Raw genomic sequence first — 15,640 nt, forward strand, 5'->3', positions numbered from 1 at the left:
ACTTGTTACCAACAAAGGCTTTTTGTTTATCATTCTTTATTTATGTCTATCGAATACTGTTTTCTCGTGTGGGAAACCACCACTTCTACAAGCAGTTTGAAACTAGAAAGACTTCAAAACAAAATGATAAGGGTGATTGCTAATACCGCTACTGATCATCCGGCGCGGCTGTTACTTACGAAGAATGCCTTGATTAGTTTGGACCATCTTTCTAATTTTAAGCTATGTTATGCGCTACGAAAGGAAATGAAGAAAAATACTAATTATTTACGCGCTCACGGGTAACTTAAACGTAAACACACGTACATATAACACTAGGTGTTTAAAATATTTGGAAGTGCGTCCCAGCAGAACTAATGATGGTTAAGACTGATTATGTTGCATCATTTCTGGAACGTTAAATGATTTTTATGAACGAAATTTAAATATAGAGTATTTCACACTCGACCAACTTCAGCAGTATTATATGTAGCGCTAATTTTATACTTTATTCTATTTTCTTTGTATGCTCTTTGTGTGTGCATAGTTTCTTATGCTGAGATAACCTGAAAATTGTTGTTATTTGTGTACCATGAAATGAATCATATGAAATTATATACTAGATTTGTATTGTAACTTTTTGTACTTCTCTTCAATGTGATTATAGCCTGCACATTTGTCCATTTAAATGAATTGTATGTAGTTCACCACGTGATGTACCATTCAATAGGTCTGTGACCTAATGCTGACCCATGTCCAAGATACAATGTTGTGAGCTATGGTGAGAGCTTCGTCAAACTGTCTAAAAGCAGTCTTTTCTCTCACTCCTTGTGTACTGTATTGCACATGAAATAGACTTATACTTCTACTATCTAGAGCACGTGCTGATGCTGTATACATATCTGAGAGGAACGCCTCAGTGGCTATGAATAACCAGCCCTGCGAAGGCAGATGGCGGCTGTGCAAGGTGCCTTAATCACGGAGCATCACATGACCCAAAAATAGTAAACCACTGTATCTTTATACAGTGGTTAAAGAGCGACAAGGATTCTGTGCTCAATTGAAGTTAATAAAGCTTTGAACGGACCAGTAGTTTTGAGCTGAAAACGCCAACCGCTGCCAAACCTAACACAATTGTGTCATGCGTGTTTTTGTGTGCCAAATTTCCCATTCACGCGTGCCAAAGCGGCCGCTGCGACAATGCACGAACATGACAAAACAATGAATGGCATTTCAGCACTACGGTGTATTATATAACACGATTCATAAGTTTATGTACGCATGTTTAGTGACTCGATTTGTGAGCAGAAGGAAATAACATATTTTTGTGACGTTAGGGGCCATTCTGGTGTTCCGCGAGTCACTGCCCATGACAGCGAGTAAATGATGGTCTACACACTCTAAAAACGTTTACACCCTTTGGGGCGTCTTGCTTGCGTTTTCTGTCTTGTAAAGTCAGCTCTCGCTACTTTCCTGTAATCTATCTATCTATCTATCTATCTATCTATCATCTATCTATCTATCTATCTATCTATCTATCTATCTATCTATCTATCTATCTATCTATCTATCTATCTATCTATCTATCTATCTATCTATCTATCTATCTATCTATCTATCTATCTATCTATCTATCTATCTATCTATCTATCTATCTATCTATCTATCTATATGAACGAGAAGAAAGGGAACCGAGGGGCCCGATTTTTTTTATTAATCATATCATAAGAAGCCAACAAACAATGAGATCAAGGACAACATAGGGGAAATCACTTGTACTTACTAATTCCATTAAATAAAATGATAAATTAACAGAAATTAAAGTGGATGAAAAAACAACTGTCCGCAGGTGGGTGGAACGAACCCACGTCTTCGCATTACGCGTGCGATGCTCTCACCATTGAGCTACCGCGGCGCCGTTTTCCCATCCACTTTCTAGGTATTTATTTTTTTACACCTAGAACTCACCTTAATATATATATATATATATATATATATATATATACAGGGTGTCCCAGCTATCACGCAGCACGATTTGAAAAAAAAAAAAAAAAGAGGAACGGCGTTACGCGAAGCAAACCTAGTGCGTATTGTTCTCAGTGCAGTGGAGTAGCCGCCAGTAATTTTTTCGTTCCTGACATTTAATTAGGTAATTGTAATTAATTATCTAACTCGAGAAGTACTGCCCTAATTATCAAAGTGTCAATGAGAAAATTGTAGAGCGGCATGAAAAACTCCCGATACAGCTTTCTGTTGCTCCGTACGTGCCACATAAATGTGTTTTTCCGAGGGTGGAAGGAGTCCGCGAATACACGCAGAATTGCCGCTCGAGGCACTTTGCGTGTATTCGCGGGCTTCTTTCACGCTCGGAAAACCACTTTTATGTATACGCAAACCTATAGTGCGTTTTATAATACGCACTATAGCTTTGCTTCGCGTAACGCCGTTCCTCTTTTTTTTTTTCAAATCGTGCTGCGTGATAGCTGGGACACCCTGAATATGAACGAGAAGAGAGGGAACCGAGGGGCCCGATTTTTATTATTCATATCATAAGAAGCCAACAAACAATAACACCAAGGACAACATAGGGGAAATTATTTATACTTTACTAACTGAATTAAAGAAATGATAAATTAATGGAAATGAAAATGGATGAAAAAACAACTGTCCGCCGGTGGGGAACGATCTGAGAATCTCCCAGCGACAGCAAACAACATTACCTTGGTTCTGTTCAGCGACGTGGCATTTGCATGTTTTTAAATCTTGGTGCATGATCATCTTGAGACCCTGTATATACGAGCGCTGTTCCTGTCACTTTCTACGTGTCCTCGTCTTTCGCTCACACTGTTAACTTTTCATTTATTTAACCAGATATTACGGCCTTGCGTGTGACGAAATGTCATGAAAGGAGACAGAGATGAGCAGAAGTGCCGCTTGTAGAGCTGCCAACAGGCGCCGGTTACAAAACACGGAAGCCTCTGAATGGAAAAAAAAAAAAAAAAGGAAACGGGCGCAGAGAAGGAGATAAACGTGCACGCGCGTAGGCAGTGTCGGTGTATACGACCCAGGGAGCGGGGAGTTACATTGAATCAGCGGTTGCAAACGCCGTTTTCACTCGTGGCAGTCGCAGCAGGCGCCTTCACTTCGGCACACCTTTTGGGCGCCGACTTGTGCGTCCACGCGAGGCTTTCACCGAACGACGCCGGCGACCGTATACACTGCTGTTGCTCGTATCTGTCGCGGAGGTCGAGACGTTGAAATATGTGTAGCAGTCCCCGATTGCTGCCGTATCGCGGAGCGCGTCGATAAGCACTGCTTGGGCTCAGAGCTACGCCGGCGACTGCACGAGACGCACCTCACGAACGTCCGTTCCCCGGACTCGTGGTTCACTTCTAGCGCCAAAGGTGAGTCCCAAAGGCACTGCAATGCAGGGGTCATGCTTGATTTGATGTATTTTATCTGTTACAAAAAGAATGAGGTGCGGTTAATGTTTGACTGGAATTAGGGAGTAAAATATATTTTGTGGGTAAAACGAGTTGGAGGTAGGAGATTGGTTTGGTTTGCTTCGATCCTTAATTCTTCATCCTTTCCGTTTATTCTCTACACGATTGCCAGCCAGTCACGTTATTTATTTATTTATTTATTTATTTATTTATTTATTTATTTATTTATTTATTTATTTATTTATTTATTTATTTATTTATTTATTTATTTATTTATTTATTTATTTTTTCCCGTTAAAGTTTGAAGTAGGAGCTGTCTAATTTGACGCCGCTATTCACGAAGGCACCGCTTTGCCTTCATGCGGATTACGCATCGTTCAACACATAAGGTCAGTGTGTGAAAAGCTACAACGCACGTAATCCCCCCCCAAGCAATAAAGGGAACACACAAATTGCTTTCAAGAAGCTGTAGTGGCACCTGCGCCCCGCATAAATGTGTCAGTGATATTAATAGTTTATAGCGGGCAACCTGCTTGTTGCATATCATGCCGATACGAGACCAAACATCACCAGCATAGTGGTCGCTTATTATATAAACGAATTCGCTATTCACTCTTATATTGCTCACGCCTGTAATTCAGCATTTTCGTTTCCATCTTTGGAGTTTGTCCTCACTGCAGCCACTGATCCCAGAGAACAAAAGTAAGGCGGTTCGAAAAGGCTTCTTCTTCTTCTTCTTCTTCTTCTTCTTCTTCTTCTTCTTCTTCTTCTTCTTCTTCTTCTTCTTCTTCTTCTTTTTGCTGAAGAACTAAAAAAAAAAAAGAACGCTTAACAAGTGCAGCCGAGCGCTCAAATTTTTGAGCGCTCGGCTTTTTACTACGCTTAGCAGAGTAAAATATAAGCGTATATCGATTAGCATCACAAACACGGTGGCCTTATCCGGCACTTGTCGCATGGCGCCGAAGACGGTGTTGCAGGGTAGCCCCAAAGGCAGACGGCAAAACAGTGAACCGGGGATGATCGAAAGGGGCGTATACTGCACGCTCAGCTAGTCAGCGCTGAAGTGCTGCCATGTCTCCAGGGGGGGGGGGGGGGGGGGGGTATAGATAAGGGGTGGCATGGCCCCCTTTCTGAATCCTACAGTGCGCGGTGGTGTCACCTATAAGATTATCAGTTCACGCAAGAGGGTCGCAATGCTGTAGCAAGCTATGGATTGGATATGAAACTGGGTTGCTTGCGCTTCTTAAAAACTACAATAGCGCTGGCAGTGTCGTGGTCCGGTCCTTATACTATACGCCGACACACCTATAGTTTTAGGGGCTTTAGTTTTCCCTGGTTCGCAGGATCGCGTGCACCGTAGTCATGGAGACGGCACCGTCACATCGTGGTAGGGGCAAAGGCAAGATTGCGACGCCAGAGGCTGAGGCCTACGTCAGTGAGCACTGCAAGCTGCACCCGGTGCTCGAGAAACTTATAGCTGTAAGTATGAACTCCGCCCTGCGCTAATTGAGCGCTGGTCGTGCTTCGAGCTGCCCGTTGTATAACGTTGGCTGCTGTATTTCAGAATTTCTAAGCCTTATAGACTGCGTCACTGTTTTCTGACACGTGCTTTGCGAAGCGTGTAATACACACATGCGCCACGCGCGCACGTACTCCACGCACACAAATACAATGACTGCAGCAACTCTAGCACTTTAGATTTTATAGACTGCAACTCTAGACTGCAGTTGTTGACTTATAGACTTTAGACAGCAACAACTCTAGACTTATAAAAATTATTTTTTAATGAAGCAGTAGCGAAGGCGACGACGGTATGCTTTTATTTCCTCTCCGACTTTTACCCACGCTTCAAAACTGTTTAATTGTGGAGTGTAATGCACTGTAAACCACTTTGCACTCTAAAGGAGGTTTCGAGCAACCAAAACATCATTTTTCGAAACAAAAAAATGCGGGTGTAGGGGGCTTTTGATTACCAAAACAGTCTTTTCGTTTCCTAAGGGTGTATTGCTCAACCAAAACACCCTTCTGGTGTTAAGGGTGTTATGGGCTGTCAAAACACCTGTTCTTTGTACATATTGCCACCATGCTCATAATTGGAAGTCGCTACTCGAAAGGCATTCAATATAGCGGGATTTTTAGTTAAAATGTCTGTGTGGCTTTGGAGGTGCCTATTAGCTGACTATATCCAAACAAGTGTTCTCTAGATATTTATCGTTTAATTACGTAGAACAGAGGTGGTTCTTCTGGCAATACACTGCAGGTCGAAGCACCATGGCTATATAGGCCGGGTACACTTTCTCCGTGGCAGGGTAATAGGCATATAGGTGTTGGCAGCGCAATTGCAGTGTTTGCATGCAAATTTGTCGTGCGTCTGTGTGCTCAGTGTTCGGGTTGCCTTAATGTGTGTAAGGATGTAAGGAGATGTAAGTTTGCGGAACATAAAAAAAAAAAAAATAACTCTACCGATTTTTTTTTTATCCCAGCGGGTTCTAGTGACATCTATCAGTCGATGCAGTAACTACTACTTCTAGTGGTTCTTTTTCTAGGTGGCGCTGCCTAGGATTATACCTAATATAGTGGAATAAGCAAGGTACAACAATGAATAGCGCGTGCATGCATGACCTCTAAGGAATGGGTATAATTACATATGGCTTGCACCCTTTAGAAAAAAAAAAGTCGCAGTTTCGCCCGAAAGGCGAAGCATCGATTGCGATACTGACAGCTTACTATACTGACAGCTATACGGTGACAGCTATACGAAGTAAGGATAACAATCTTATCGGCCGTAAAAACTTGTAAAGACAGGCATACTAACTAAATTAAAAAACATGGTGTCACTCGCGCACAAGCAAACATGAAGGCATCTCGCTCGATGACTGTGGAAACTCGCTGTCAAAACACTGGAGTCAGTCAGCTCAGAAGCAGCAGCGAGCGAATTGAGCTTCGTGCCGGCGCTCGTATCAACGCGATCTTAGCCGTGAAAACACAGGGAGGGCTGACTCTGCCCCGCTGCAGATGGCTTTCAAGTAGAGCGTATTCTACTACACCCTACTTTCAAGACACAGCCGCCCGGGCGGCAGCGCGTGGCGTAGTACACGGCCTCCCCCCTCCCTACCCTCCCCCGGGAGCCTTGCGGCGCGGAGGGCGCGCGCGGAGTTAAAGCCCCCTGCGACCTCTGTTTGAGCCGAGATGCGTGAGATTGAGCCGCGATCGCCGGCTCACCCTCGCACGCTTTCACTCGCACATAGAGCATACGGCTCATGGCGACGATTTTATCGCCTGTGGGCTGTATACGGAACCTCACGGCGACGGCGGCGCTGACGGCAGAAATGCGCCTGGAGTGTCCATATAACTGCTATCGCAATAAAAGGGTGTTACGGCAAATCGAATCACCCACTGAATGCGTGTTTTCGTTTGTGTTTTGACTGTGAGGGGAGGGGGGGGGGGCGTTCTGCGCCGAGCGCGCCCGCGCGGCTGTATCTTGAGAGCCATTTGCGGCGGGGGCACAGTCAGCCCTCGCTGTGTTTTCGCGGCGAAGATCGCGTTGATGCGAGCAGCGGCACGAAGGTCAATTCGCTCGCTGCTTCTGCTGCGCTTATTACTCACTCTACCTGCAGCGTTCTGACAGCGAGTTTCCGCGGCCATCGAGTGAGATGCGTTCATGTTTGCTTGTGCGCGCGTGACACCATGCTTGTTAATTTAGTTAGTATGCCTATGTTTACAAGTTCATACAGCCGATAAAACTACTATTCTTGCTTCGTCTAGCTACCCTCTATTTTACTATCACAATCGATGCTACGATGTCTCGTAGAGGTAGTGGCCGCCACATCGAGTAATTTAGTTCAAGGGTGACAATCGTTCTGTCTGCCACGGGCAATGTTTAAACTTTTGGTGAAGCTTAAAAAAAAAAGAAAAGAAAAGCCCTATATAGACTGACGCTGCAGCTGCAAGGCAGACAACACAAGCCTTTTTGAAGTTATTGCGAGCTATTCACGCGGGTTTACGATTTCCGCTGCGTCACGCGCACGTACATACTCTGCACATCCTACCTTTCGCTTTCTCATCATGATTCATCACCCCTCTTGCTCCCTTTCCCTCTTATCCGGCGCAGAGTTTCAGGTTATAGAGCGCGACAGCTGGGGCCGGCCTATCTGTTTAAACAGAATGTAATACCTCTCTTTTCACGCTGTTTTTACCAGAGTTCAAATTGGCGAGCTTTTACATGCTTGCATACAAATATTGTTATCAACTATATGGTTTAGCAGTATTGGCATATATTTCGGTAATTATTTTTTATAGTCATAGCAAACAGTCAAAGAAAATCAGAACAGCGCATGTTTACAGCGATCCTCGCACCTTCTTTCCGTGCACCACCCGTTCATACAGTCATGATTGTAAATTCCGGCTATAATCAAACAGGAACGCAACATGCTACGTTGGAGGTAAACGCGCTCGTTTCACGATGGAGCGTTATAATGAGAACGTCTTGCCGAAGACAAGCTTCCCGTCCGTGTTTTTTGGCGCTGTTTTAAATATGAATGATCCGTACCAACTAGCTCGCACCCAAACCCTTCTGAAGCTTCCCTAACGTACGCTACACCAGTCTTTCTACTGCGTCTGCGGCTTCGCACCGGTTATATATTTTTCGGTGCATTCGCGGGATGCTGAAACACATTGTGTTTGCACGACCCCCTCTCCACTTTTCCCCGGCTTCTTTCGTTCTGTCGTGATTCTGCTTCTCATAGTTTCTTTTCTTTTTCTCTCTGTGGAAAAAAAAAAAACATAAAGGAAACTGTCAAGCTGCCTCACGGGCGTATGTACACCAAGCCTGCGCAGCTGACACTCTACCAAGTCCTACTGAAGGCAACCCGTGCCAAGAAGTACCTGGAAGTGGGTGAGTACACGTGACCTGGGTCGGTATTCTGTAAGAGTCCGCGTAGTGGACTGTCCATTTCGGCAGTCGCTGATTGGCTGCAGCTGTACGAGCGAGGAAGCGACTGGCTGGGGGCACCTCCTCACTCGTGCAGCTCGAGCCAATCAGCAGCGGCCGAAATGGACAGTCCACTAGGTGGACTCATACAAAATACTCCCCCCCCCCTCCCCCTCCCCCCCCTAGGACACCAGTTTGCGTGACATGATTTTTCGCGATTCACCCGCAAAAAACGCTTCCTCTGCAGATTGCGCCGCACAGCTTTCCGCATGACGTCCGCCCACGCGGAAAGTGGGCGCGGTGCAGCGCGTGCTGCTCGCACGGTGCACAGGTGTGAAGCGGCTGAGCACGCAAATATATCTCGCGCTTAGCTTACGGCTGTAATTTTGACGGGAAGCTTTGTCACCGGCAAGGGCCGGCGAGGCATGGACGCGTATTCTGCGCTTCATGTGCTCTGAGCCACGGCCGGTCTGGTGGACGCGCGCGAGCTCCAGATTCCAAGTGACTGAGCAGGGCCGGCCGACATTCACGAAAAGCTTTACGCTAGAATTGTTCGGAGGAGCAAATTCCAGGCAATCTCGATGCTGCACATATCAGTGAAGGTGGCCAGCAAATAGCAAGGAACGCTTGCGAACGAAAATAATTCAGCCCCAGAATTATACTAACTCTGAGCGAACAAAGGGGCCATTGCCCTTGTTCGTTTCCTTGTGGCTAGTCTCGTTTCATTAGTTGCAAGGGTACCAGTGGCCCGATGGAAACGGTGCTCATGTGCTCCCGGAGTCCCTTGGGATTTTCTTGCGTATACGGCGAAATAATCAGCCCACGGCGAATAAGGATATACGAGCTTTGCTCGGTCTTCTGCTAGTGTTTTTGTCAGCAGATCTTGCCAGTTCCTTCGCTTCTAAGGGGGTGTTTTGCCTGTTTTGATGCCAACGCCTCGTGTAAGTCCGCATAGTATACACTTGCGGTATTCGTTTATCGGGAGCGAGCGAGTTATGCACTCGCAAAAACGTGGCATAAAATACTTATCCAAAAATTTATTTTGGACTTCAGCGAGTTCTTCTGTTTGAATAGTTTATTTTCTTTCCATGCTCTCTCTCTTGCTTTCGTACTTATACTTTACCGTAGTGCGCTCGCCCGCCGCGGTGACTCAGTGGCTATGACTCAGTCCCTATGCATTCCATCCATCCGACGTGTATGGAATGCAGAAATGCTCCTGTATTGATAGGTGTACGTTAAACAAATTGGGGGTGTTCAATCAATCCGGTGTATACCCGTTCACCGTGGCGTCTCTCATAGGTCAAGTGCTAGTTGGGAATGTTGAACATTATCTCCCATTTATACCCTTGCGCAGGTGTGTTCACTGGCTGCAGCGCACTGTCTGCGGCCCTGGCGCTTCCTCCCGACGGTATCGTACGGGGCCTCGACATCGATCAAGAGGCCGCCGACGTCGGGAGGCCATTCTGGAAAGAGGTGCGATTCACACCTGGCTCGGTGCCTTGTATGTCCCTGAGAAAAGAGCGAACAACGATAAGTGACGCAGCGACGACTCTACATGCCTAAGATTTGTTTGTTGCGTAGCGAGCTCAATGGCGGGGCTATCACTGGAACGCTGCCTTCGGCGTCTTTGGTGTCTCGCCTCGGCTTGCTTTCTCACTGAGCGAGAAGACAAGTAGTGCAGTCCACATGGTTTGCTAATGATGGGCTTCTGCGGCTATACGTAGACGTTGTCAGAGGTTGGTGGGCTTAACGCATTCATCTGCAGTTTGACCGATTGGTTGCTGCTTTCAGCGAGTTATTTGACGTGCCCGTACGACGCATTGAAAAGCAGGATGAATGCCCATTTATCTTGTGTAGTTACTTTGATAGTGAAACAAACTAAAAGAGGGAAGAGCACATTTGTGCGGTCAATTGAATGCTGTGCATAAACGTCGCGCCAGCTGGGTAGGGAACACGTGTCGGTACCGCGCGTAAAACCTGGTCAAGGCTGGACTTCATTTGTCATTTTCCCAAATGGACCACCAAAAACCGACGGATATCCGGATAAATTCCGAATGTCCAAGTCTGGCACAGGAAGTTAAAAGATACCCGATGGATGTCCGGATAATATCCGAACATTCAATTCCAATACAGAAAGTTCTGTGGATAAACAAGGGACGTCGCATTTTGGATCGTTAAGAACAGCCAATAAATTTTATTCAGTGCATGTTCTACGGACGTCATTACTAGAATATCTGACATCGGTCATTTTAGGGAGGTATTTAAACTTTATTCGGTCTCAATGAAACAATTAAATGTCGATGTACGGTTATATATATAGTGTTACTTGTCTTTTCACAACGGCATAGTGAGCGACCCTTTCATATATTCAGCTTGAAAGTCCCCAGACGACACACGAAAAGTCCTATGGACATTCCAAAGAGATCCACACGTCCCACATCCAAATGAAGACATCCAGTACATCTCGCAGCGACGTACTAGTCAGCAAAGTCCGAAAAGTGCATCATCACGGACATGATTGGGGATGTGGAATCAGCGTGCGAAGTATTTTTTTTGTGAACGTACAGGAGACTGCCTGCCAGGCGGCTGTCTGTCTGCTTTTCCAGACGGGCGCTCTCTTCTAAATTCACATAAACGTCCCAGGACATCGCACCCGGACATATTTCGGCCCACAGTTATGTATGGTCGAGCTACCCGAGGTTCGGTCATTTAGTTTCCTAAAAATATCGGGAAACATGTTTTCTGATATGTTCAAATTATAACACAAGGCTAAACATCTCCAGCTCATAAATACACAGTACTTCGTGTATTTTCTTTAAAAATTGACCTCGAAAGCTTTAATTAGGTGGATATCCCACCTGTGCCAGGTGGACAGAGAGAGAGAGAAACGAGAAGGGAAAGGTAGGGAGGTTAACCAAGGACGTGCCCGGTTGGCTACCCTGCGCTTGGGGAGAGGGAAAGAATAGAGAAGAAGGTGCGAGAAGAAAAATAATAAAGAGTCAGCCATTCACAGATTCAGTCGCAGAGGAAGGTCCTCTGTCATAAGCACTCATACAGTCCAGTCGCCTTCAAGAAGTGCAGAAAGGCTTTTGTGGCCTTTCACATGCATGTGCCAGGCGGAATGTCTTGAAGAAGGAAAATGCCCAGTGCACTTCCTCGCGGCCGGGCGTGTGCGCGTTCCTTTGCATGCGATGCATATCTGCTCTTGCTTGCACGCGGAAGATATTGCGTGCTACGCATTGCATATACGTATATGTCATTCGTATTGCGTAGCGTTCAGAGCGCAGTCCGCGTGGTTTACGAAGTTTACGAAGTTTCAGGGGCTTTAAGTATAATGCTTTCGCATTCCCACACCTGAGAAGTCCCAAGTGTCTCTTGCGATTTTCCTTCCTCTACACGCAAATTTGACGAAAAGGTTGAAGACAGGCCAGCACCAAGTTGATGGGAGGTGCTGTCAGAATGCATGAAGCATGTCCGCACGGGAGCCAAACATTGAGCGCAGTATACTTGAAAACAAAGTATTTCTCGAACCGCGAGGAGCAGAACCAACTCAAAACGCGCCCGTAGAACGCGTTGTGGCGACAACAGCAGGCGCTAGAGCGCCTGAATGCGCACCTCCAAACACGAAGAAATACACGACTATGACGCTGCACTTTTTCGTGTTTCCCGGGCTTTCTTTCAGACTTGAAAAAAAAAAAAAAAACGCAAACATTTATGTAGCACACATCGAGCAACAAAAAGTTGGATCGAGAATTTTTCAAAGTGGTCTACAATTTTCTGATTGACACTCTTGCTCTGAATATGATATTTGAGAAGTTCATTAATTAATAATAACTAATTATATAATTAGGCAAAGTACCAAAAATATTATGCCTTGCTCTGAGCGACGGCAAACAACATTGCCTAGGTTCTGTACAGCTATGTGGCACTTGCATATCTTAAAATATTGGCACAAGTTACGTGTGACACACATAGTATGTACAGTCATATCAGTTTTGTGTCCCGACAGCCAATTATCACGGCATTTCTTCGTTTGTGGCGAGAACTCGGTATAGCAACGAGGCACCCTGTATATAACGTCCTCTTCTCGCTTCTCTCGCAGGCTGGAGTCGAGAAAAAGATTGACATTCGCATTGGAAAAGCCGTCGACACTTTAGGTGAGACTTAAAAATGCACGGTCGTACGCGTCTCTTTGCGAGACCGTGCTCGTGTCGAAGTGGAAAATATGTGACAACGGTGGAACGGCGTAAGTCACCTGGTTTCTTGTCAAACACTCAGTCGTTGTCACTGGACCTTCGTCGTCTTGCACGGCAGTTTAATGAAATCGCAAATCCGCCGCCGTGATCGCTAGCGGTGCTAGATTATCCGTAACCCCTGACTGCAAATGTTTTCGGAGCACGAGCTGCAAGAGAGAACAAAGGCAATTTCCTCGCAGTCAGTGAAGCTGCCTTATAATAGAAAGGAGCAGCGAGCATTTCCTCGCAAAGTGTCCGACCGTTAACAAAAAGTTCCAAGCAGTGTGGTGGAGACGCAACAAGATTTAGCCTTTTCGCGACTACTGCGCTTCCAAATCTTTTGCGGTTGGTTGTACGTACATGTTCATGAATGCCGAAGAAAGTGGTGTGGTCTATAGGCTGTCGCCGTAGCTCAATTGCAACTGGTAGAGCACTGCACTTGCCACCATGCGGAGGCTGTGGATCTGACTCGCATAGGCGGCAATATGTGTATTTTTTCTACTCTCATTGCTTTCTCTTTGATAGGATTACGAATATGAAGGCTATTGAATTCAACGTTCCATTGCCTTTAGATAGAAACACAGGAAAAACCTTTGTTCATCAGTTACGGCTGGGCACTGCCTACACAGAAGATTTTTTTTTTTGTACACAGAATAGGCCGCGCTGAATTTCCTCAGCGTGATTGTGGATTTGTTGACAAAGGCACCTATTTTTTTTTTCTAGAATTACCGCATCATGAAACACCAAGACGCCAACCAAAATCGGCTTTAATGACAGTCGATCGTAGACCACTCACTTCTGCATGGCCAACAACAGATATGCAAAAGTAGGGTTTACTAGCATTAAAAAAATTATTGAGAGCAGCATATATACATGTATTATATACATATATACATGTATATATATATATATATATATATATATATATATATACAGGTTCCTCATAGCCTTCATATTACGAATATGAAGCTATTGAATTCACGTTCCATTGCCTTTAGATAGAAACACAGGAAAAACCTTAAAAACCGTAACCGAAAAAACCGTAACCATCAGTTACGGCTGTTCACTGCCTACACAGAACACACACACACACACACACACACCACACACACACCCACACACACACACACACACCACACACACACACACACACACACACACCACACACAATCACATATATATATATAATAAAATTACACGAAATTGCCGTGCTGAATTCTTGAGCGTGACTTTGGATTTGTTGACAGACCCTATAACTTTTTCTACAATTACCGCATCATGAAACACCAAGACGCCGACTAAAGTCGGCTTTAATGACATTAGACCGTTGACCACTCACTTCTGCATGGCCAACAAGAGCTATGCAAAAGTAGGCTTTAATAGCATTAGAACAAAATTCTTGAGGGTAGCGGAAATGTTAAGGGCTATTAAAGCACACACACACACACACACACACACACACACACACACACATCCAGCAAACAATGATTCCAAGGACAACATAAGGGAAATTACTTGTACTTACTAATTGAATTAAAGGAATGATAAATGAATGGAAATGAAAACGGATGAAAAAAAAACAACTGTCCGCAGTTGGGGATCCCACGTCTTCCGTCTTCGCATTACGCGTGCGATGCTCTTACCATTGAGCTACCACGGAGCCGTTTTCCCATCCACTTTCTGGGGTATTTATGTTTTTACAACTAGGACTAATCCTGGAAGTGTTAGCCAGCGCCCCCACTCACAAACCTAAGCGGCCGATGTGGAACATCCTTTCTGCCGCAGGCGTCACGAGCACGTGATCTTTTTGTGTGATGGCAACTGGTCAATAAACCCACATATGCTACCTGAAGGCATCAATGTTGCCGGATTCGAGCCCTCGTTATGTAATGAACGAGAAGAAACGGAACCGAGGGGCCCGATTTTTAATAATTATATCATGAGAAGCCAACAAACAATGACACCAAGGACAACATAGGGGAAATTACTTGTACTTACAAATTGCATTAGTAAGTATGTAGGATATTGTGGTTCGCATTACTGCTATGAGAGTTTCTTTGTCATGACTTGGTGTTATTTTGACACCTATTCCAGAAATAGGCTAGAAATAAATGTGCGGCCGGCGTCCAAAGTTTATGGATCTCATGATCTGATGAAACGTTAAATTTCGAGGGGTTTCTGGCCGTAGCCAGAAAAACTGTACAACACTTATGTTGTTTCCATATTCAACAGTGCTGGAAATTCGAATACCAGGCTGCGGAAATGTTCAGTTTTTAAATGCGTCAGCATTTCTATGGTTACCCAACGAGACAACTGTCCGAGCGTCCGTCCGTCCTTCGCCTAAGACGATCGCTTTCAAGATAGAGCCAGCAGCAATGTTTTCGCCAGCTCTGGAAGAAGACGACGACGAACGCGCGAGCATTGGCAAGAGCGTGTCTCTGTGACCACGTGACGTGTGCAATCATTCACGCAGCAGTTCATGTCGCCGCAGCGCTGTCGCATTTACCGTAATGGCGCCAAGACGACCGCAGCCGCTGAGCAGTGCTAGGATTACCAGCAGTGTTGAGCACTGAACACCACGTCGTTACTAAGAAATGCTTACGCATCATTCATCCCTGAGGAAATTCTATGTAAATTTTTTTCTGTCCTGATTGATCTCAATTAAGTTTAAGCAAGTGTTTGTTCAATTACATGTTTCATTCTCTCTCTCTCTCCTTTTTTTTTTTTTCATTAGCATCTACTCCTCCATGGACCCGAAGAGGGCCTGTTGTATGTATAAACGAAATAAATAAATAAAATAGCTAGTGGCCTCAGGGGCTCAATATTTTAGGCTGCACTACCTCCGGGATCGGCCCCCGATATAATAGTCATGTATCTCCCTCAGCGAAACTTGTAGTCGTCACATTGTAATCATTCCGTTGTCGTCATGCCGGTCTTCGTCACGTGCTGTCGTCAAAACGTCGTTGTCGCCACGCTGTGGTCATGCCGTTGTCGTCTCGTCATGTCGTCTTGTCATCCTGCTATCGTAAACCTTCTTCTTCGTCGCACCGTCG

At 45.2% G+C, this 15,640-nt stretch overlaps 1 protein-coding gene across 1 annotated transcript; it reads left to right on the forward strand.

Moving 5' to 3' along the window:
• The first annotated feature begins 4,784 nt into the window (after nt 1-4,784).
• LOC119431851 (uncharacterized) lies at nt 4,785-12,477 on the forward strand. The gene is made up of 4 exons (XM_049659977.1): nt 4,785-4,901; nt 8,250-8,316; nt 9,707-9,853; nt 12,455-12,477. Exons 1-4 carry the CDS (start codon nt 4,785-4,787, stop codon nt 12,475-12,477), a joined length of 354 nt encoding a protein of 117 aa, XP_049515934.1.
• The last annotated feature ends 3,163 nt before the right edge of the window (nt 12,478-15,640 follow it).

Source organism: Dermacentor silvarum, chromosome 1 (assembly GCF_013339745.2).
Source record: "Dermacentor silvarum isolate Dsil-2018 chromosome 1, BIME_Dsil_1.4, whole genome shotgun sequence".
Classification (NCBI taxonomy): domain Eukaryota; kingdom Metazoa; phylum Arthropoda; class Arachnida; order Ixodida; family Ixodidae; genus Dermacentor; species Dermacentor silvarum.